General features: G+C 36.5%; 1 protein-coding gene across 3 annotated transcripts; it reads left to right on the forward strand.

The window, feature by feature from the left end:
• The first annotated feature begins 264 nt into the window (after positions 1 to 264).
• On the forward strand, positions 265 to 24,487 carry ZFAND1 (zinc finger AN1-type containing 1). Of its 3 annotated transcripts, XM_082720062.1 has the most exons (8): positions 289 to 366; positions 7,517 to 7,559; positions 9,352 to 9,391; positions 11,539 to 11,666; positions 11,754 to 11,845; positions 12,613 to 12,734; positions 22,994 to 23,149; positions 23,257 to 24,487. In XM_082720062.1, the coding sequence occupies exons 1-8, from the start codon at positions 312 to 314 to the stop codon at positions 23,425 to 23,427; spliced, it is 807 nt and encodes a 268-aa protein (XP_082576188.1). In that variant the 5' UTR covers positions 289 to 311; the 3' UTR covers positions 23,428 to 24,487. The 3 variants fall into 3 exon arrangements, with proteins under 3 accessions (XP_082576190.1, XP_082576188.1, XP_082576189.1); XM_082720063.1 differs by lacking the exon at positions 7,517 to 7,559 and having other exon boundaries at positions 292 to 366; XM_082720064.1 differs by lacking the exons at positions 7,517 to 7,559; positions 9,352 to 9,391 and having other exon boundaries at positions 265 to 366.
• Positions 24,488 to 24,588: the final 101 nt, after the last annotated feature.

Below are 24,588 nucleotides of genomic sequence, written 5' to 3' on the forward strand. Positions count from 1 at the left end.
TCTTCCCCGATTTGGGTGGCAGCACGGAGGGAACTTCAGCATGCGCAGTCTTCCAGGTGAATAACTGCATATTTCCTTAAGGACAGGATGCGAAGTCTTGTGCCCAAGAAGACAAACAAACCAACTCCCTTTGCTTCGCGCAGCCTCAATAGACTCCTGGACCGCATATACATTCACAGCGCCGCGCACGCACAGCAACTTGACTCCTTCCCGTGGATGCACCAGCCCGGCGGCAGGCTCCGCCCCCAGGCCCGCCACATTCCCAGCAGGCGCCACGCGTGCGCCGTAGCCCCGCCTCTTGCGGCGCAGTGATGGCGGAATTGGACATAGGGCAGCACTGTCAGGTGGAGCATTGCCGGCAGCGAGGTGATCTAGCAGTCCTTACCTCCGGGCATGGTAGACTGGGTCCCACTGTGTCTTCACGGAGAGTGGTGGCGGGGGAGGGCGGGGGAGGTGCTGGGGCGGGGTGAAGTCTGCGGAGGCAGGGTGGATTCGTCTCTCTTGGGTCTGCAGTGAGATGTATTGGTATTTTTTTCTTGCTCCAGAGCCTTTGGAGGAGACTTGTGGTCTCTTTAGAAGCGAACCATGCAATTTCCGAAAACACGCCTTGCAGCGTTCCCTTTGTTTCTCGAGTGTGCCTGGCCAAGACCTTGTTGTGTCCTTCCTACTCCTTTTTGATGTCGGGAGACCTGTGTTCCCCGCTGATCCCGCCACTACAACCTTGGGCAAGCCACTTTCCAAACTTTTTAATCTGTTACTTACCTGTCAGATGGAGTCGGGCGAGGTCAGTTTTTCACCTGTCTTCGTGGCTTCTCGTGAGAATGCCCTTAGCTTTTCGCAGATTCTCACCCTCAGACTATTCTGCTAAATGATCTTTATGCTCACTCAGTTCTTTGATTGAATATTGTTGACTCAACAAACATTTACCAAGCATCAATTTTGGTGCTGGAACTACATAGGAGGGTATAAAATACAGTCTTTTCCATAGAAAAGCTTTCAGGATAATGTGCATTTTGGAGCATTAGTAAAGCGATGTTCTCTCTGCAGTCAACTGAGAGCCCAATCTAATAGCCAGTGGTAGTGTGGCACAAGCTTTAAGATGTCCTGCTCTTGGACAGGGAAGTTTCCAAAGCATTAGAGCGATACAGAATGCTCAGTCTTTGGTATCTGGGTTTTGCTTCAAATGTGTGCCGTCACAGTTGACAGTTACTACACAGGGTGGAAATAGGTTTCATCTCTCATTGCAGCTTCAGTTATTGGTTGTAGGTACCCGGTGAAAAGAGGACTCCGAGATTTAGCCCAGTTTTATTGGGAATGCCACAATGGTTTAGTGATACTTGCTGTGGGCAGCGGTGGGGAAAGGGCACACGACCCTCTATGTTCTTCTAACTTACAGTCTTTATGTGTATCTTTTACCACTGGCTGTCATGGCCAGCCATTCAGAAAACCTTTATTTCCTTTCATAGAGATCTCTCATAGAGAAGCTTAGCCAATTTGTTTTGACTGTATGTTTATCTCTGGTATACCTGATTACTAAGTCTGTGGTATCTGCCAAATTCAGGGATCTCTTAAGATATAAATATATATGAAATGAGTCCAGGGTTTACCTCTTCAGAGTAGTGGAGAGAGGGTTAGGATTTAGAGGGTATTAAGTGAGTATCCTAAATCTCACTTAGCTTCTGTATGGATAGAAACATAGTTTCCTACCTTGATCTTAACTCTTCCCTCTAGGTGCTTTTGGTCTGCATTTAATATCTAATTCATCATCGTGAGTTTCAAAATAGCAAGCATGTATAATTTTTCCAGTTTGAAAGAGACATAGAAGTTAGAATATTATATGCTTCATTTTCTTCTTGTTGACAAATGAGTACATACTTTTTTTTGGTATGCACCATGCATACAGTATCATACCTCAGAACAACAGTGTCAGTTCACTTACCTTACTTCTGAGGTAGAAGAATTGTATTCAGATCCCCTGGTCCTACAAGCACAATTATCCAGGGATCCCTTTGGGTTATGATAGGACCTCTTTCTGTTTTAGTTAAGGTACCCTATAGGATGAGACCTTTTTGGGGGCAACTGTAGTCTTCTCTAAAATGTACCTTTTGTTTTCAAAAGTAAAACAAAAGTGTAAAAGTGCGATTGGACATACCAGCTTCACTTGACTGTATAGTTTCAGGTGCACAATATATAGATTTAGCAATTCATTTACTGCTAGGCGCTTACCATGATAAACGTAGTCATCATTGTTACCATCCAATGTTATTATAATATTATTGACTACATTCCTTATGCTTTTCATTTGTGACTTGATTATTTTATAACTGGAAGTTTGCATCTCCTAATCCCTTTGTCTGTTTCACCCATTCTCCCACCCACCTCTCCTCTGGCAACCAGCAGTTTGTTTTGTGTACTTAAGAGTCAGTTTTTTGTTTGTTTCTGTTTAAAGTTCTACATGTAAATGAAATCATACGGTATGTTTGTTCTGTATTATTTCATAGTGATACCCTCTAGTCCATGCATGTTGCCACAAATGGCAAGGTCGCATTCTTTTTTATGGCTGAGTATTATTCTGTAGTATATTTACGTATCACATCTTTTTTTTTTTTTTAAGATTTTATTTATTTATTTATTTATTTGTCAGAAAGAGAGAGAGAGCGAGAGCATGCACACAAACAGGCATAGTGGCAGGCAGAGGCGGAGAGAGAAGCAGGCTCCCTGTCAATTAAGGAGCCCGATGCAGAACTCAATCCCAGAACGCTGGGATCATGACCTGAGCCGAAGGCAGTGGCTTAACCGACTGAGCCACCCAGGCATCCCTTACGTACCACATCTTTATCCACTCATCTATCAGTAGACACTTGAGTTGTTTCCGTATCTTGGCTATTGACAATAATGCTGCAGTAAACATAGGGGTGCATGTATCTTTTTGAATTAGTGTTTTCATTTTCTTTTTTTTTTTTTTTAAGATTTATTTATTTATTTATTTGACAGACAGAAATCACAAGGAGGCAGAGAGGCAGACAGAGAGAGGAGAAAGTAGGCTCCCCACCGCGCAGAGAGCCCGATGCGGGACTCGATCCCAGGACGCTGGGATCATGACCTGAGCCGAAGGCAGTGGCTTTAACCCACTGAGCCACCCAGGTGCCCCAGTGTTTTCATTTTCTTTAGGTTAATTCCCAGTAGTGAAATGATTGAATCATATGGTATTTCTTTTTTTTTTTTTTGATGGTATTTCTATTTCTAATTTTTTTAAAGAGCCACTGTGACAGGTATAAGGTGATATCTCATTGTGGCTTTGGTTTGCATTTTCCTGAGCATTAGTGATTTAAGCATCTTTTCCTGTATCTATTGGCCATTCTTATATCTTCTTTGGAAAAAGGTCTATTCAGGGCCTCTGCCCATTTTTAAAAATCAGGTTATTTGGGTTTTTTTTATCTTGAGTTGTATAAGCTCTTTATATATTTTGGATATTAATCCCTTTTCAGATACATCATTTGCAAATATCTTGTTCCATTCAGTAGGCTGCCTTTTTGTTAATGGTTTCCTTTGATACAAAAAACTTTTTTATTTGTTATAATTCCAAGTTTATTTTGTTTTTGTTACCTTTGCCTTAGGAGACTTACCTAGAAAATGTTGCTAATGCTGATGCAAGGAAGGAAATTATTGCCAGTATTTTCTCTTAGGAGTTTCATGGTTTTAGGTTTCACATGTAGGTCTTTAATACATTTTCAGTTTATTTTTATGCCTGGTGTAAGAAATTTTTTTGGGGGGAGCCTGGGTGGCTCAGTGGGTTAAGCCGCTGCCTTCGGCTCAGGTCATGATCTCAGGGTCCTGGGATCTTAGAGAGTATATGTATTTCAATGTATTCTGCTGTTTTTGGATGGAATATTCTGTGTATGTATTAAGTCCATCTGGTCTAATGTTTCATTCAAAGTCACTGTTTCCATATTGATTTTCTGTTTGGATGATTAACCCATTGATGCAAGTGAGTCGTTAAAATGCCCCACTATTGTATTGCTGTCAGTTTCTCCCTTTGTTAGTAATTGCTTTATGTTTTTGAATGCTCTTATGTCGGGTATATAGATACTTGTTATATGCTCTTGTTGGGTTCCTTTTATCATTATCTATCTTTGTCTCTTGCTTCCATGCTTGTTTTGAAGTCTGTTTTGTGTGCTGTAAGTATTTTGGCTTCCATTTGCATGTATGTTTTTCCAACCCTTCACTTACAGTTGTATGTGTGTCCTTCACATTGGAGGGAGTCCCTTGTAGGCAGCCTCTAGATGGATCTTGTTTTTTAATCCATTTGGTTGCCCTGTATCTTTTGATTGGAGCATTTACTCCACTTACATTTAAAGTCATTATTGAATGGTATGTACTTATTGCCATTTTGTTACTTGTTTTTTGGTTGTTTTTGTAGTTCTCTTGTTTTTTCTTCTCTTACCCTCTTGTGGTTTGATGGCTTTCTTTAGTGTTAGGCTTGGATTTCTTTCTCTTTATTTGTATATATCTATTACAGGTTTTTAATTTGTGGCTATTTTGAGGTTTGTAACATGCATATGGCAATTTATATTAAGTTGATGTGGTTGCTTAAGCTTAAACACTGTTCTAAAAGGATTATAATTTTATTCGCCCACTCACATTGTATGTATATGTCATATTTTACATAATTTTGTGTATCATTGGACTCGTTTTTATAGATACAATTCATTTTACTGCTTTTTAACCTCCATGCTGGTTTTATAGGTGATTTTTGTCTACTATCTTATATGTTTACTCTTACCATGAAATATTTTCCTTTCATAAGTTTCTTATAGTAGGGCCTTTTCTTTCTACTCAGAATTATCTTCAGTGTTTTGTGTAAAGCTCATGTAGTGGTGATGAACTCTAAGTTTTGTTTATCTGGATGATAACTTTGCTGGGTAGAGTGGTTTTGGTTGCAAGTTTCTTCCTTTCAGTACTGCATATATATCATGCCACTATCTTGTGGCCTGTAAAATTTCTGCTGCAAAGTTAGCTAATAGCCATATGGGGTTTTCCTTGTATATACCTGTTTTTGTTTTTAAGTTTTTCTTCTTGCTTTTAAAATTACCCTTTTGGGAAGGGGTTAGGAGAGGCAAAAGAAGAGAGAGAACATTAAGCAGGCTCCATGTCCAGCATGGAATCCAATGCAGATTTTGATCTCATAACACTGAGATCATGACCTGAGCTTTAATTAAGGGTCAGATGCTTAACTGACTGAGCCACCCAGGCGAACCTAAAATTATCTCTTTTTCATTACTTTTTGTCATGTTAATTATTATGTGTCTTGGTATGGACCTCCTTGGGTTCATCTTGTTGGAGGTTCTCTTTGCTTCTTGGATATGGATGTCTGTTTCCTTCCTCAGATAAGTTTTCTGCCACCTTTTCTCTTTTTCTGGGATCCCCATAATGTGAATGTTAGTATACTTGATGATGCTGATTTCCTCTATCCTATTCTAATTTTTTATTATTTTTTCTTTTTTACTCTTCAGCTTGTTTGCTTTTCATTATCCTGTCTTCTGAATTTGTGGTCTGTTCCACTGCTCCCCTTATCTGTTCTCTCTAGTGTGTTTTTTATTGCAGCTATTAAATTCTTCATCTCTGACTGCTTCTGTTTTACATTTTTTATATCTATGTTGAAGTTCTCTGAATTTCATCCACTCTTTTCTCAAGTCCAGTGAGTATATTTGTGATGGTCACTTGTTTTCATTATTGGGTATATTGCTTATTACAGTTTCTTTTAACTCTTTTGATGTGATTTTTTGTCTTGTTCTTTAATTTGGGACATATTTTTCTCTCATATTGTATAACTCTGTTTCCATGTATTTGGGAGATCAGCTATGTATCTTGGTCTTGAAAGTTAGTGTACATGTGTTGAAGAGGTCCTGTGATGCTTGTAGTACAATGTCACCTGGTCACCAGAACCAGGTGCTCCGGGGTGTCTTCTCTGTGGGCTGCATGTACGCTACTGTTGTAGCTGAGCCTCATTTGCCTTCAGCCCTGTTGGCTGCAGTGACCTACTTTGCTTCCTGTGGGCACACTGGGCAGAGTTTGGTTCCTGCATTGTTGAGAGGCCTTGGTGGGCTTGGAAGTGGCTGAGCCAGCATTCAGAGTAGGTGTGTGCAGACAGCCTCTATGGTCCAACTGAATGGTGGGGCTTTCTCCCTCTATGGCCTGTTAAAAGCTGTTAGAACTTTGGGCGTGCTGTGTGTGGGGTTATCCCCCACTTCCCCAGGGCAGGAGTCACTTTGGAGTGGCACTGGTCCCTGCTGGGACTGCTTGGAGATACAGCTGGAGAGGAGCCACTTTGGAGGGAGTCTGCTGAGGTGAGCGGATTGGATGTGGTAGGAAGGCAGGTGAATGCATGGACAGAGGCACCCTGCTAGCAAGGTAGTTGGAGAGTGTTAGTGCTGGTTTCTCCAAGGGCCCTGCTATCTAACCTGGGAGAGGAAAAGAGAAATGGTGCCCTCCAGCACTTCGGTTCTTGGAGAAGTCTGAGGACCTTGTCCCTCTAGTGCACATTCTGAGATTAGTAAATAAATTGCCTTCATGAATACCCAGGTATTTTTCAAACTGCTATTTCTGTGCTAGTTGCCAGCAGTTACTTATTCTAGATTTTTAAGTGTGAGGACTCTGTTTACTATTGCTTCTAGCTCTAAGAGATTTTTAAAATACCTGGAGGTGACCCCCGCTGATTTTAAAAGCTTGTGAAGTTTAGCCTCACTGGTTTTCAAAGCCTGATATTATGAGGACTTCTCTTCCCAGTGCAGGTTTCCAATAGCTGGGGTGCTTAGTATGGGCTCTGATCCTCTAGCTTCTCTGTGCTTGTGTCCCTATTTATGTCTAGTCTTACCACAGGTTTGGATCCGAACTGTGTCTCCACTCCTCCTACCCTTCCAGTATGTCCTTCCTCTGTAGCATTAAGCGTGGAAGATCTGTTTCACATCTTCAGGTGTTTTTCAGGTGTAGCTTTTATATTGGTGTGTTGGTGTGTCTGTGGGAGGAGATGAGCTTAGGTCCCGCTACACTGTCATTTTCTCATTGCCCCAAAACTTCATTATTAAACACTTTGCTTAGCATTGCTAGGTTAGTAAACTGTGGGATCAGAATTGAAACCTAGGATTTTCACTTCAAATGCAGGATTTTTGCAGCATACAGTACTCAGAAACGACATATAATAAATCTGGGCATCCAAAAAACCCCAGTACTTTTTTTTTTTTTTTCTGATTTAGCACACTACTACAAAGAACGTTTAATCTCCTGATAATCCGTCATTCCCAGAGTGCTTGAGGTTGTGATAGCTTTTAGTTAACCACTATTTCCTACACTAGGATATAGGTCAAAAAGAAGAGTTCTCAAAAAAAAAAAAAAAAAAAAGAAGAAGAAGAGTTCTCATATAGAGGTAGTTCAGTACTTTAAGGATCTTTTTGTTTAAGAAAACTAAGTCAAAATCAGATACTGACCAGTGCATGTAACATTTTCCCCTCAATTTTAGATTTTCTTCCTTTTGTGTGTGATGGTTGTTCAGGAGTATTTTGGTAAGTTAAATTTTTATACAGGATTTGGGAGTAATTTTAGTGTTTGTAATATGAGATTTATTTCTGAAAAGCAGGATGATTTAAAATAGTTTTTAATTTAGCCACTGATATTTCGTATTATAGTAATTACTTAGAAAATATAATCCTAGGCTCTGATTACTTGTGCATACATGTGGGTAAACTTTAAACTTTCAGAAATGAATTTGTATGTGTGAGTTTACATAAAAGTTATATTGTGGTCTTGTAATCATAAGGAGAGAACATAGCGACAATATAAAGAATATGGTAGAAGGGACTCCTGGGTGGCTCATTCGGTTGAGCATCTGCCTTTGGTTCAGTTCATGGTCCCAGGGTCCCAAGATTGAGTCCTGCATCCAGCTCCTTGCTCTGGAGGGAGCCTGCTTCACCCTCTGGCTGCTGCTCCCCCTGCTGGTGCACATGTGCTCTCACTGTCTGTCTGTCTCTCTAACAAATAAAATCCTAAAAAAAAAATAAAGAGTAGGGTAGAAAACAATCCAGGTACTTCATTAATTAAAATGAAGAATCTAGGGGCGCCTGGGTGGCTCAGTGGGTTAAGCCGCTGCCTTCGGCTCAGGTCATGATCTCAGGGTCCTGGGATCGAGTCCCACATTGGGCTCTCTGCTCGGCAGGGAGCCTGCTTCCTCCTCTCTCTCTCTGCCTGCCTCTCTGCCTGCTTGTGATCTCTGTCTGTCAAATAAATAAATAAAATCTTTAAAAAAAAATAAAATAAAATGAAGAATCTAGCCTATACATTTCTTAAATTGGATATCACATGTCCGTTGCACATATATCACATGCAAGATAAAACCTGGGAACTAACCAAAGATTTTGAAAAAGGTCTTTTCTTTTTAATTAAACTTTTGTATTTTAGGCCTTCTTCTTCTTCTTCTTCTTTTTTTTTTTTTAAGATTTTATTTGAGAGATAACATGAGCATGAGTGGGGATACAGGCAGAAGGAGGAGAGGGAGAAGCAGACTCCCCACTGAGCAGGGAGCCCCATGCAGGACTGGATCCCAGGGCCCCTGGGATCATAACCTGGGATGAAGGCAGATGCTTAACCTACTGAGTCACCCAGGTGCTTCCATGTTTTAGGCATTTAACTTATTAAATAGAACATGGAAAAAATTAATTATCTTCAGAAGGTAACTCAGAGATTTATTAGGATTAAATAAAATTAAGGCATATTTTTCAGAAGTAGAGCATTTCTTTGACAATTTATTCTTGATGATCTTTGACAAATAAAAGGAATTAAAAGACTCTGTATTTGCACATACCTTGAAGCATTGAGAAGCAGTTTAGAGTGGTGAATTGCTTTATTCATATTGAAGTTGAACAGTTGGATTTTAAAACTTTTGAGACTAGAGATGCTCTTTTTTCTTTTTTTTTTTTTAAGATTTTATTTATTTCTTTGATAGAAAGATCACAAGTAGGCAGAGAGGCAGGCAGAGAGAGAGGAGGAAGCAGGCTTCCCGCTGATCAGAGAGCCCAATGCAGGGCTCAATCCCAGGACCCTGAGATCATGACCTGAACTGAAGGCAGAGGCCTAACCCACTGAGCCACTCAGGTGTCCCTAGATGCTCTGTCTTTAATTTGTCTGCCATTTCAGTTTATTCTTATACGCAGAGTTAATGTATTGTGGGTATTCTTAATGATACTAACCATTAACCATTTAATGTAGTGTGAGTATTCTTAAGGATACTATCTTATTACTACAGTTATCTTTAAGCACATTACTTGATTGAATTTAAACTTTTTTTTTTAATTATTTAAGCCTTGAACACAGAAGCAGGGAGTCACACAGCTGTCCTGAGGTATGTTACTAGTTCTAACAAAATGCTTTTATTTATGTACTTTCATTCAGAATTTGAGTTTAAAACCAGTCAGGGTACCACAGATTAAAATTTGGCATACTAAACCAGTTATGTAAAGAGGCTCTTAGTTCATTTTATGTTATTTTTCTCAGTTTGTTTTAAAGATAAATTGGTTTCCTTGGTATTTGTAAATTGTTATCAATCTTAAACATTGTGATTAGGTTTAGGTAGCCCACTTACAGCTTTAGGCTCTATATTTATAAATCTACAATGGAGTTAACATTTTCATCATATATTCCTTTAAGCTTTCCTCCAGCGTTTTGTTCATTGTCCTTATTTCCTAGTGTTAGGATTTGTATTTACAAATTTTTCTGACTCAATCAGCCTTAGATCACCAGGAACAAAACTTTAGTCCAATAAAATCCTCACTCCAGTTCTGATCTAATTGAAAGATTAATAAGAGCAGTTAGATAGAAGCCAAAATATCACTGTTACTACTCACAGAGGATAAACTGAATGATGAAGCTTAGTGTGGAGTAGTGTAGGCTGCAAAGGAAATCCAGAACTAGGCATATTTTCCTACTAGTCACAGCTATGCTTCACCAGCATGATGAAGCTTAGTGTGGAGTAGTGTAGGCTGCAAAGGAAATCCAGAACTAGGCATATTTTCCTACTAGTCACAGCTATGCTTCACCAGGTTAGGCCTCCTCCTAGAGAGCAGTTCAATTCCAAGAGGGAAGCTGAGCCCACCATACCAAAGGTAATTTCTCAAATTTATAAGTTGCTTCATCTCCTTTTATCAGAGAAAGGAAGGAAGTTAAACTGAAGTGAGTTGATTTGGCAGAAAGCTTTGTGCATTACATTCTTCAGTTGATATTTTATTCCTGCCCAACATTTACCAAGCACTTTACTAAGGACTTTTATATCTGTTTTCTCAATTATAGAAAGTTAAATGAGCTTCAGTCCAAATCTGGTCCTTTGAGGGTTAGGTGATTTATGTTAGGAAAATAAAAATTAACATTTTGATACTGTGCAAGTTAATTGGAGGAAAGTAGTCATATAGTAAACATATTGATGTTTCTTCAGCTTGTTAATCTTCTCTGTGCTTTCCTTTTTCTTACGATATCACTTGACTTCTATGAATGTCTCTCATAGAATGTCAATTAAGATCTCCTTAAATAATGAAATGAAAATAATTTTACCATTAGATCAAATTTGGAAAAATAATCAATTCCAGTAAGATACAACTACCATTTATATAGAGGAATGCCCTTTGGTTGTAATTTTAAGAGATTATTTCACTAAATTCATTCAACTCTAAAAACCTAGTTACTCGGGGCGCCTGGGTGGCTCAGTGGATTAAGCCGCTGCCTTCGGCTCAGGTCATGATCTCAGGGTCCTGGGATCAAGTCCCGCATCGGGCTCTCTGCTCAGCAGGGAGTCTGCTTCTCTCTCTCTCTGCCTGCCTCTCTGCCTACTTGTGATCTCTCTCTGTCAAATAAATAAATAAAATCTTTAAAAAACAAACAAACAAACAAACAAACAAAAAACCTAGTTACTTAAAACTCAAACTAGCCTGACCTGGATTTTTTTTTTTTTAATCTTGTAAAATCTCTTCTTCCTCAATATTTGCTGGTAATATAATAAAAAATGCAGAATAGAGCATGTAGCAAAATAGAGAATGTATCATTGTAAAAACCATCTTTAACCTTCTGTATCATGGATAAACATACTTTTAAGTTTTCTCATACATATATATAATATATATTTAACTTCCTAAAATCAGCATAGAAAGTAGTTATGACTTGCCACTTGAGGGTTGATGAAATGATCACCTAAACATATTATTATGGGCGCATCTTAGTTAGGACTGATACAGAGTAGAAGACTAAAATTAAGAAGAGTAACTGAATAGTCATTTTAACTTGACTTAGAAGATAAATATACCATAGTAAGAAAGTTATGAAAATGTAGAACAGTCAGCAGAGTAATCCTTTCTCATACCTTATAATCTGTTATGTGAGAGTACATAAGTTGTTCTGACAAGTTTAAGTGAAACCTATAGGAATGTTGCCTTCTAAAATAAATGTTCATTTGCTTTAAATGTGAAATATATAATGCCATTTTCCCCTTTGTACATTTTTCAGGTGACTGTAATCAATGAGAAATTGAAGTCAGATAAGCCTACATCTTACCCATGCTCATTCAAGGACTGTGCTGAAAGAGAGCTTGTGCCAGTTAAATGTCCTTATTGTGAGAAGAATTTTTGCCTGAGGTGATCACTGAGATCATTCAAATTCTGTATATCTGTTTAAGTTGTATGTAAATTTATGAACTAGTGTCACTCTTCTGTTGCTCATAGGCACCGTCATCAGTCGGATCATGAATGTGAAAAACTGGAAATTCCTAAGCCTCGTATGGCTGCCACTCAGAAACTTGTTAAAGATATTATTGGCAAGTATCTTGAAAGCTTGTTTTGTTGTTCCTTACTGCTGTATATTTGTTACAGAATATTGCTTCTTTGATCAGCAGGCACATTATGGAAGGTGTTTTTATGGCCTCAATGTTTGTAACTTGGTGTAGATTTTGATGACATTTTTGTGACCGTATTTCTCACAAGGGCTATGTGACCAGTGAAAAACTCGGAATTCTATGGATGTGCCCTACCAGATGTTCTCTTTTACTGGGCCACTTAGATCAGCTGGTTAACTATCATGGCTAGACATGGTATTCATAAGGCCAATGTAATGGTTTCCGTTCTTTAAATATGAATCTTAAGTCTTACCAGCTATCCTATGAATGCTGCTGATAATCTGAAGCACCAGGAAGAATGTGTCTTTGACTTAACCAGTCTCTCTGGCAATATGTTCAGAATTTTCATTCTGTATTAGGATCGTATCTTCATTTAAGATCTTCTATAGCCAAATCTCAAAGTTTTTTGCAGAGTTGTTAGGGGTTGTTTTGGATTAAATGGACTTACATTGGAAAAAAGCACGTAACAGTGAGTTTTTGGTATGGGGATTGCTTAGGTCAACCTCACTATATTTTTTTAATGGTCATGTAAATATAATACCAACAAAAAGATTGTGGTCTCTATATAGGTCCATTGTATGTAATTTGTGTACATTTCAAGGCCATAACTAATAAATAGTAATTGATAGAACTCTGGAAAATGTAATGTAAAAATTTTATGTGCCTGTATGCTCATACTTATTTCTTAGATTCTAAGACCGGAGAGATAGCAAGTAAACGACGGAAAGGTGCAAAAAATAGTGAAACAGCTGCAAAGGTAGCATTGATGAAATTAAAAATGCATGCTGTTGGAGATAAGTCATTGCCACAGGTGGGTCTCAGAGATTTTTGAAAAACAGAAATGTTCCAAATATGGCTGAAGCTCCCTTTTTACTCTTCCCACCCATCAAGTAACAGCTAATCTGAACCTGATATGTATTGTTACTAGTATTATATGGTATATACTTTTGAGTTTTTTCCACTTTACAAAGTGTCAGTGAACCATCTGTATTCTTTTTCAACCTTTTTTTTTTTTTTTCACTTGGCATCATGTTTTTAACACTTACCTATGTGGATACATTTAGTCTAGTTCATTTATTTTGATACCATTTTGATGGTGCACATTATTCCATAGTATGAATATACCACAATTTATCCATTTTCCTAATGAACAGATTCAGATTTTTTTCTAATTTTCTTGCTATTATAAACTTTTCTAGTAGTGAACATCTTTGTGTATGTGTGGGAACATTTTTCTAGGGTGGTCCCTTTAAGATTCCATAGTATCAATTATATTTCATATAATATCCCAGTACATTGTCCATACATGCATACATATGTAAATATGTACCTTAACACAGTTTCAGTAAGTAATACCTAGTTCTGTTGTATACTAGCCTTAGGTGTTACATACTTGGCTGGTTTTTGTTCTGTTTCATTTTAAAGATTGTTGATTTTATAACCCTTAAAGGATGGAGACCATCAATCATATTGAAAAATGCTACTTTAAGGAATATATCTAGAAATAGAAAAGCTGAGTCATGGGGTTTCCTCATCTTCCATTTTACTAGATAGTATCAACTTTGTGTTGTCAGTGGTTGTACAGATTATCTCCTTCCTATAGTATCTGAGCATTTTCAGTGTTTCTTGTTTCTATCTTACTGAAGTTTAAAGTTGAATTTCTTTGTGACTAATAAGGTTCAGTTACTTTGCATTGATTTATTGGCCATTTTATGTCGGAACAATTCATGTCCTTTGCACATTTTTTTCTGTTGGGTGTTTTCCCCCCACACTTTAAAAAAAGGTTATAGGATTTTTTATATATTCTGAGTTCCAATGCTTTCTTGACTAAACAAGTTTCACGTATCTTTTCAGTCTACGGCTTGTTTTCACTTTGTTTTTGACTCTTTAGTGGTTCAGACTTTAGAATTTTAATGTACTCAGATTTAATTTCCTTAAGATTTGTACTTTTTGAAATAAGTTATTTTCTTATATCATCCTTTAAAAGTTAAAAAAAAATTATCAACTCTTTGTTCCATTTGGAACTTAGTTGTAAGGGAAGTAGATTTTTTCCCCCCTGTAGGGTTCTATACATTTGTTCTATACATTTAGGATTAATTTATGGATCTCAGTTTAGTTCCTTTGGTCTGTTTGTTTGTCTTTGCATCAAGAGCAAACTGTCGGGGTACCTGGGTGGCTCAGTGGGTTAAAGCCTCTGCCTTCGGCTCAGGTCATGATCCCAGAGTCCTGGGATCGAGCCCCACATTGGGCTCTCTGCTCAGCAGGGATCCTGCTTCCTCCTCTCTCTCTGCCTGCCTCTGCCTACTTGTCATTTCTGTCTGTCAAATAAATAAATAAAATCTTAAAAAAAAAAAAAAAAGAGCAAACTGTCTTTATTATCATAGTTTTGTAATAAGTAGGACAGGTCATTCCACCTTATTCTTTGCTTCCAACCACATCTGTTCTTGGCACTTTATTCATTTGTAAATATTTTAGGATCACTTTGTCCTGTTCTTTGAAATTGCAATTTTGAGAGGAATTCTTAAATTTTAATTAGCAGCAGTTGCCATCTTTTAGAGTTTTGATTCTTCTCATTCACATCTAATGATTTCCAATTTTTCTTTAGGTCTTTTTTTTAATGTCTTTAACATTTTATAATGTTTACACATATTTATATATCTTAGGTTCCTCATCATTTTTGTTGCCATTTTAAGTGACAGCATCTTTTTTAAAAAATTACATTTTCCTAATGGTTATTGCTCATTGTTGTATGTTGTCTTTCTGTCTAGCAAATAACCTTTCTAATAGTTCCCATAGCTTGTAGATTTTCTGGGGTGTTTCCTGTGTAGCCATATCTTCTGTGAATGACAGTTTCTTAGGTTTCTTTTTTCCCCTCAAATTTTCTTTTCTTCTTCTCCTTATTTTTCTTAGTGCATTGGCTGAGATCTCCAGAAGTCTTGAAATAATGTGCATGAGAGTAGGCATCTTCATCATTTTTCTGACTTTAATGCAAATGACTTTAACGTTTCATCATTAAACGCTGTGTTTGTTATAAATTTTTGGTAGTAGCCTTTATCAGGTTAGCAATACTTCTTTCTATTCCTAGTTTGCAAGGAATTTATATCATGAATAGGTTTGAACACTTACTGTAAGTGTTTTTTCTACATCCAATAGGATAATTCGGTGTCTTTTCTTACCTTACAAATCTTTTAGGTTATATTAATCAGTATTTTTGTTGAATCATCCATATATTCCAGAATAAACTGCTTGACTCTGGTATGTAATTCCTCTAAAATGCACTAAATGATTAGCTATTATTTGGTGTTTGATATTAGTACCTATATTATACACATAAAATTGAGTAGCTTTCTTTTTTATTCTTTGAAATCCTGAGTGAGTGAGTGGGGATTATTTGTTCCTGAAGGGTTGTTTTAAAGGGTATTAACAACCTTTGAATCTGTTGCCTTTTTTGAGGGGAGAATTTTGAATATTATTTTGATGTTTTAAATGGTTTGTGGTTTATTTGAGTAGTCCTTTCTTCGAAATTTTGGTAAATTTTTTAAAAGGATTTTTATATATTAGAATTGGAGTACCCGAGTATGGACTAGGGGGAGGGGCTGATGGAAAGGGAGAGAGAGAATCTCAAGCTGACTCCTCACTGAGTGCAGAGCCAGTGTTTGGGCTCAGTGTCAGGACCTTGAGATCATGACCTGAGCTGAAATCAAGAGTCAGGACACTTAAGCAACTGAGCCACCCCAAATTATAGTAAACATTAATTTGTCTTAAAACTTCTTGTTTGGTGTAGATTTTCCAGTTTATTGTTATAGAGTTGTTCATTATTTTCTTATGTTCCAAAATCTCTCTTGTGTCTTTAGTAATCCTTCCATTTCAATGTTAGTATTTTTTACTGATACTTTGTTTGCCCCTTGAACAATCTTGCTAGAGGTTTGTATATGTGTGTCTTAATTTATGTTTTAGTTGTTTTAGAGAACCATATTTTGGTTTTAGTGCCCTCTTTACTGTTTTGTTTTGCCTTTTTTTTCCTTTCTGTGTCACTGAATTCTGCTTTTATATTTCCTTTTATTTACTTTGCTTAGATTTTCTGATCTTTTTCCATCTTCTTGCAGTGAATTTATTTTCAGCATACTTGTTTGGTTGTGGGGTTTTTTGTTAACTTGATAGTTTAAACAGAGAAAAGTTACAAGAGGAGTACAGAGAATTTTTCCATATTCTTTATCCGAAGGTACCAATTATTTACATCTTGCCCTTTTTGCTTAGTCATTTGCAGTCTTTCTCCTGCCACCACCCCTCACCCATTTGTGTGTATTCATATGCATGTCTGTGTGTGTATGTGCATACTATTTTTTGGTCTGCTTGATCTATCAGTCCGAGACTGAGGGTGCTAACATCTCCCACTATAACTGGTTTTGTCAGATTTCTTTCTTGTAATTCTAATGGTTTTTCTATACATATTTATTATCAGGTACATGCATTTCTTATATCTTTATGAATTTTGCCTTAAATCTTATTTTGAATGATAATACTGTTTCACGCTTTAAGTGACTACTTAACTATTACATCTTTTTAAAATCCCTTTATATTTAACTTTTCTGTTTTGTTTTAGGGTGTCTCTTGTAAGCAGTATATAGCTGGACTTTGTTTTCTTTAATCCAGTTTGATAGTATCTTTTATAGGTGAGTTGAATCCATTTATATTGTGATCACTGATACATTTGAACCCATTTCTTCCATCTTATGCTTTTTGCTAATCAACCTTTCTCTTTATTTTCTCTCTCCTCATGTCTTTTATATTGATTACATTTTCTATATTCCCTTTTATTCTGCTGGTTTAAAACCATTGATTATAGTCATTGTTGGGTGATTATTTCTTAATATTTCCCCTTTTTTTTGAAATCTTGATTTGATGGTTTTAAAATTACAAATGTAGTACATGCTTTTACAAGTGTAACCTTTAAAAGATGTATAAAGGGAAAAACCAACACACCATCCTCAGCCCATGTTCTTCCCATTAAGGCAATGGTTCTCAGTTGAGGGTGATTTTTGTCCCCTAGAGTTGCTTGTCACAACTGGACATGGGGATCCTGTGGTATCTAGTGGGTATAGGCCTGAGATGCTGTAAAACCACCTATAATGCATAGGACAGTGGCCACAGTAAAGAGTTTTCTGATCCAAAATGTCAGTAGTGACAAGGTTGACAAGGGCTGCCCTAAGGTATCCAATAATACATCGTTCAGATTACTTTGCAGTTGTTTCATTACTGAAACATAATAGTAAAAATTTGTATAGCACTTACTTTGTTCCAGGCCCTCTCCTAACACATTTAATCATTGCAAGGAGCTTCTGATATAGGCACTATTATTTCTGCCTAAAAGGTAAGAAAATTCAGGCACAAAAAGGTTAAGGAATTCGCTAGTAGCATAGCTACTAAGTGGAGAACTACCAGTTGAAACCAGGTGGGCTGGCTTCAGAAACCATGTTCTTAACACAGGTGATAGCTTAACGTGGGGAATGCCACAGGTCTGTAGCTGTAACTTTTCCCCTTGCATTAATGTGTGTTTGTGTTTAGACACACGTACTTACATATAATATATATATATATACACATATATATATATATATATATATACATATACGTATACATATATATACATATATATATATACATATACGTATACATATGTATACACACACCCATGTGTATGTGTGTATACATATAATTTTACATAAATGGAAATGTTTACTTGTATATGTATGCAAACACAAAGTATCTTTTGGTTATTATTTCATTATTTTATAAAAATGGCATCATTTCATTTAGTCACTACTTTTTTCTTTTTTTTTTTTTTAACATTTTATTTATTCATTTGACAGAGAGAGATCACAAGTAGGCAGAGAGGCAGGCAGAGAGAGAGGAGGAAGCAGGCTCTCCACAGAGCAGAGAGGCGGATGCGGGGCTCGATCCCAGGACCCCGGGACCATGACCTGAGCCGAAGGCAGAGGCTTTAACCCACTGAGCCACCCAGGCACCCCTACTTTTTTCTTTTTAATCACTATATATTAGGCCCTGGGGATACAAGAGTAAATAAAAGTCCTTGCCAACATGGAGTTTATATTCCAAGGGGTGAGAATGGCTATTAAATATTATATATGATACCATGTCAAATAGTGATTATGGCTATAAATAAAAATAAGGCAGGTTTAGGTGGGCTATATATCATTATCTCTATATATCCTTTTCATTCATGCCCAGCAGAAATTCTCTCAAGGGAGCTGGTGTGGCTTTAAATCATTCTTTAAAAAACTAGGTAAATACTCCAGTTTGGATATATAGGTGTTTTGTTTTGTTTTGTTTGCCATTTTTCTCTTGATGAACATTCAGTTTGTTTCTAGTTTTGGCTACTGTGCTGAATAGTCTCAATCTGGTTTCTTATTTCTGTGAGCTAAATTCCAAGGAATATTTGCTTGGTCAAAGGGTATGTGTATTTTATTTTTTTTATTATTATTTTTTAAATATTTTATTTATTTATTTGACAGACAGAGATCACAAGTAGGCAGAGAGGCAGGCAGAGAGAGAGAGGAGGAAGCAGGCTCCCTGCTGAGCAGAGAGCCCATGTGGGGCTCGATCCCAAGACCCTAGGATCATGACCTGAGCCGAAGGCAGAGGCTTTAACCCACTGAGCCACCCAGGCGCCCATGGGTATGTGTATTTTAAATCTTTGTAGATGTTGCCAAACTGCTTTATAAAGAAATTTACATTTCTTTATTTCTAAATTCTTTAGAATTTACATTTCTACTAGCAGCAGTTATTAAGTCAGCTTTTATTGACTGATTACACCATGCCGAGCATTGTTTTGTGGCTTTAAATTTTTTCTCTCTTAATACATACACATTTGCTGGTACATTCCATAACTGGAAATACTGGAATATTCTGTATTCTGTGTCCTCATTTCACAGATGAATAATCTGAAGTTGTCTAAGATCCCTCAGGATGAGGCTGCCCCCCTACCCAGTTTAATATACTGCCTCTTGGGGCCAGACATGAAAGTACCCTTTCCTCCTCCCCTGGTTTGCAAGTAGCTGTTATCCTTTTTAATGTTTTCCAGTCTAATGGCTATAAAAAGATATTTCTAATTGCTTTAGTTTGCAGGTCCTTGATTACTGTTCAGTTTGAGCATATTTTAATATGTTTGTTGGCCATGTGTAACTGCTCTTTTAGTCACCTATACATATCCTTTGATCATTTTTCTCTTTGGTTGCCTATTAACCCATACTCATATCCTTTTATGTTGTTTGGTCAACTTATGGAAATTATTGGAGCATAATAGATGGTAAACTTTTTTTATCTATAACCAGTTTTCTTTGGAAATTATTTTTTTCAAAATCTAATACTTTGATTTTGCTTATGTATCGCATTGACATTATCAGTGGTTATTTTTTTCTAAGATTTGTCTTTTTTTCTGCTTTGGTTTTCTTTATTTTTTTGCATCTTACATTTGTCTTTAATCCATACAGAATTTGTTTTTAGCATAAACTACGAGCTAAGGACCCAATTTTATTTTCTTCCAGTTTTTTAGCTAATTTTATCATCACCAATTATTAAATCATTTCTCCTATTGAAGGTGCTATTTGGTATTTCAATTCATAAAAAGTTTAAGATTTATTTTTACTGGGTCTATTGTTGGATTTCCTATTCCACTCATTTTTTACTCATATCAGTACCGACTTGATATGATGCAATAGCTTTATAGAATGTCCTAATATAAAATGTAAGTCCCATTGTATTTTTTCTTAGCAGTTTCATTTTTTATTCACCCATATTATTCATCCTTATTATATTCAAATTAAACTTTATGGGTGGGGGGGTTGGTCAAATGGGTGAATGGGAGTGGGAGATACAGGCTCCCAGTTATATGGAATGAATAGGTCATGGGAATAAAAGGCACAGCATTGGAATATATTCAATGATATTGTAATAGCATTGTATGGGGACAGATGGTAGCTGTGTGGTGCACATAGCATAATGTATAAACTTGTCAAATCACTATGCTATACACCTAGACTAATGTAATGTTGTATGTCAACTATAGTAAAAACAAAACAAAAAAACCTCTTGGGATTTTCATGGTTGTCTTGATGGGACAAGGTTTTGAGTGGCAAACTCCAGTAGGTAACTTTAAAGATTTTAGGCTCTTTGAAGGAGAAATGGAAAAACTGAAAGAAATCATTATAAATAGCAAGAGAGAACACAGCATCGTCTTAGATATGTGGCTTCCCATACTCCCCATTTCCCACAAGAATATAAGCTGTGAATAATAGCGTCAATAGGATGTAAAGGTTTGGCCATTTATAAGAAGCCCCCTTTGGTATTCTCAGGAGGATTTACCCTCTTGAACTCTTCATCTTTGTAGTGGAGATTCTGGCTTCCTTCCTACTCACTCGGTGTAAGCAACTGAGTAAAAGGTCCTAAATACATTGTCTAGTGATTTCTGTAAGTTAGGTAAAGTAAAATTCACTCTCCCAGCTAGTTTGGACTATAAGTCCTGACTGAAATTGTTCTGAGGGATTCACTTTGGATTTGCATTGTAGGATATGTAATGTTGTCTAAGAATCCTATAAGTCTTTTCATTTATTTAGCTCCTGCTTTGTCTTCTGTAACATTTTGTTTTTCTTCATTTAAATCTTATTCCTTATTTTCATCCCTAATTATCTCATGGGTTTTGTTTCTGTTGTGAACAGAATATTTCCATCTACCTCTATATCCAGGTACTTACTGCCAATATAGAGAAAAAAAGGTGCTTCCTGTTCATCTTACTCAGTCACATCACCAAACTCTGTGATTTTTTTTTCTTTGCCTTCATTTCCTAGGTAAACAATCACACCCCACTAACAAATAAGGATTTTTCAATTTTAATTTTTTAGTAATTATACTGCTTAATTCATCTTCTGTACTATATTTTCTAGAATCTCCACTGTAATGTTTCATAACATGATATTAGGCATGTGCTTACATTTTTAATTTTTTAAAAATCTATAATTACCAAATTTTCTCTCAGAATCTAAAGTTACTTAGTATTGTATCCTCTTGAATAAGACAAGGAGTTTGACATGCTTTCACATCCAGTTGAGTGTGTCTCATCCCTTCATCTTTGTTCACACAGGATTCTTTTTAAATCAGTAGCTATTAAAATTTACCAACATATTTTTTGAATTTCTCCTTTCCTTAGGACTCACTTTTATTTTGAGTAAGTACTAGAGTTCATTCCTTAAGAGTCTTCACTGGTAAACTTCAGGTCTTCTGAGAAAGCTCTTATTTTGCCCTCACTTGAGCTGAATTGTCCATTAGATTCTCTCAACTCTATTAATACACTATTCATTGGTCACTGTTTATTATTGAGGAAGCATCTATCAATCTTGTTGCTTTATGGGTAATCAGTCTCTTTTTGGTAGTTAGGAGTTTATGATATTTTCTAATTTTAGTGCAGTGTTTCTACATATGAATTTGTTTTGATTGCTCAAGTTGGCCCTGGAGGTACATTTTTAATTTGACTTATTTTTTTTACTTTTGGAAAATTATAGTCATTACCTCTGAATAATGCTTCCTTCTCTTAACTTTTGTTAGACATATTTTTGGATTTATAATTTCTATCTTTATGCCTATTTGTGCTACATTCTAGAGGACTTTCTCAATTACATCTTCCAATCAGTTAAACCTTTTCATTGAATATTATTGAAATTTCTCTTGTTTGAGTTTATTTCGGAAACTATATTTTAAAATTTTTGTATTTCTCATTGGATCTTCATAACTTGCCTTGTTTCATTTCTGCCTATTTTTGATTCATCCTTTTTGGTCCCTTTTTACGGATATATCCATAAAAGTATCGTTTTCAAGTTCGTTTAGTTCATCTGCCTATGGTAAGTTAACCTTTGTTTTGAATTTCCATTTATAGATTCCACATGTCTGTCTTAAGTAGGAGGTATTCCCACTGTATTGCTCACTGTGGTCACTCACCTCTCCCTCTTTAGCAATTTTGCACTTTCTTCCACTGGCCAGTCTACTCGGATTGTGCTTTTGCTCTGCAGAGCTTTTCAGGTTATTATGGATCCATTTACTCAGTTGGAAGACCTTGGCTTTGTTCACTGTCAGGAGGTTCTCTCTGTGCTTCCCTGCCTTCCTAAATACTATGTTTTATAAGCAGTATCTTAAGTTAGCATTCAGCAGCACGTTCTTCAGCGTCCTTTCCTGGAGCACAAACTCAGTGCTAGCCTCTGCTTCCAGGCAGTGAGCCCCATCCAGGTACTTCATCCCCATGTGCCACTGTTGTTTCCCACTAACCCACAGCTGAACTTTTGACTACTGCTTTCTCTTCTGGAGCTTTGAAAGTTTATGGCTCAGCCTGCCTACCTGTCACTTGTGTGTGTTTGTTTCATTTCTGATCCTCATGGATACTTGTCTTTTTCTTTTTTCTTTTATTTCTTTCCCTTTTTTGGGTGAGGCTATAGCTTTAAAATTTTTCCTTTTGTATTTATGCTCTTTTTTTTTTTTTTTTTAAGATTTTATTTATCTGACAGCGCAAGCAAGGGGAGCAGCAGGGAGAGGGAGAAACAGACTCCCTGCTAAGCAAAGAGCCCGATATGGGGCTCGATCCTGGGCCCTGGGATCATGACCTGAGCTGAAGGCAGATGCTTAACCGACTGAGCCACCCAGGTGTCCCAAAAAAACTAAACTCCTTAAAAAAAAAAAAAAAATTCCCCTCCCTTCTCCTAGTTTTTGAATATAAAATCCCAGGAAAAGACCTTGATTGACCTAATTTTATGTCACATCTTGTCTTTGCACAGACCACCCTAGCCTAGGGCCTTAGTTCCTATGCATATGCATTTTAGGTGGGTTCTTGGGTACTGTGACTGATATTCCCACTAAAAGATACATCATTAGAGGGTAATCATCTAACTACAAGAAGAGAGGAAGACAGTTCACCGAACAAAAGCAGATGCTCTCTATTTATATATGTCAGAGTGTGTGTGTGTGTGTATGTGTGTGTGTAATCTGTATTTTAACTTTTTATTTTTACAGAAAGAAAGAGTTTACTTTCACGTTTTCTTACCTAAGGGGAGCAAAGAGAAGAGCAAACCAATGTTCTTTTGCCACCGATGGAGCATTGGAAAGGTCATAGACTTTGCAGCTTCTTTAACCAGTCTTAAAAATGATAATAACAAATTAACAGCTAAGGTAACAACTGGTTATAATTTTTTTTTAAAAGCTTTAGGATACCTGTATACCAGCATGTTTGTTTATTACAGCATGATTTATTTCCTTTAATTTTTTTCCCTTAACAGAAATTAAGGTTATGTCACATTACTTCAGGAGAAGCCTTACCCTTGGACCATACTTTGGAAACCTGGATTGCTAAGGAAGATTGTCCTTTATATAATGGTGGAAATATTATCTTGGAATATCTTAATGATGAAGAACAGTTTTTAAAAAATGTTGATTCTTATCTGGAATAGTCATGTAAGGATTCAAGCCAGAAATGAAGAAAATTTTATGTTAAGTCAATTTCTTTTACTACAAATACTATATACATATATTTTATTTTTAAAAGTTGCTTTTTAACTTATTTCCATTGTGTCATAATTTACATTATCAGTTTTCTGTTAAATTAAATTGGAATTTTTGTGTTAAAGTTTAACTATGAGCAGACATTCAGTTATTAGTAAATTCTTATCTTTAGCTTTTATTAGGTTGTGCTTAGTAACAACAAAAAGGTGTATTTCATTTAGTTAACGTCAGCTATTGTGGCACTGCTGCGTGTCCTCTTTACTCTCGGATCTAAGCTGAAGGAATGACTCATGTTTGGGACATTGCTACTTTTAAGGCAGAGGAAGAAAGAGATGGTTTTTAGAAAATACATGTATCCAAAAAAGAGAAAGAGAGAGAGAGAGAAAGAAAGAAAAAATACATGTATCACTTTTGCTTTAAGCAAGTAACCTTGCCAAACCTTGTATTATGAAGCCAGGGTATATAAAGCCTTAACTATATATCCAGATGTATAAATTGATGTGCATACATGAATCATAGAAACTTGGAGACCATCTTATTCATTCTTCTAAGTTTTTAGATGAGGAATCTCAGGGTAGGAAGAAGAAATGATTTTCTTGGTGTTCTCTGTACTGCATTGGGGCATATCTCTCTGATAAAGGTCCTCCTCCAGTAGGATTTACCTTTTTTGTTTGTGTAAATGTATTACAAATGAGAGTAAGATGAGGTATCACAAAAATGAGAGTAAGATGAGGTAGCACAACTTCATTTCAGTATCTTTATATATATCAAAGCAAAATACATACCAAAAGGAATTATATTTTACCAACACATTAAAATGAATGCTTCTGACTGATCTATCTCTTCCATCGGTACTCAACAAAGTACTACCATATAGAAGAAATAGAAATGATTTCTTCTTTTCCCTTTTTTGTTCTTTTTGGTAAAGGCTTTGTCCCTTTTGTGTTTTAATTGTCATGGACACAAAGTAGCTTTACATATAATTAAATAAAGGAATTAAACTCAGAATGTTCATGTCTTTGTATTTTCATGAAAGGAATGGAGATAATTTCTGATTTCTGTCAGCTACTTGTTCATTTATTAAGGTGATTATTGGAGTATGTACCAAA

Source organism: Mustela nivalis, assembly GCF_964662115.1.
Source record: "Mustela nivalis genome assembly, chromosome: 2".
Taxonomy (NCBI): Eukaryota; Metazoa; Chordata; class Mammalia; order Carnivora; family Mustelidae; genus Mustela; species Mustela nivalis.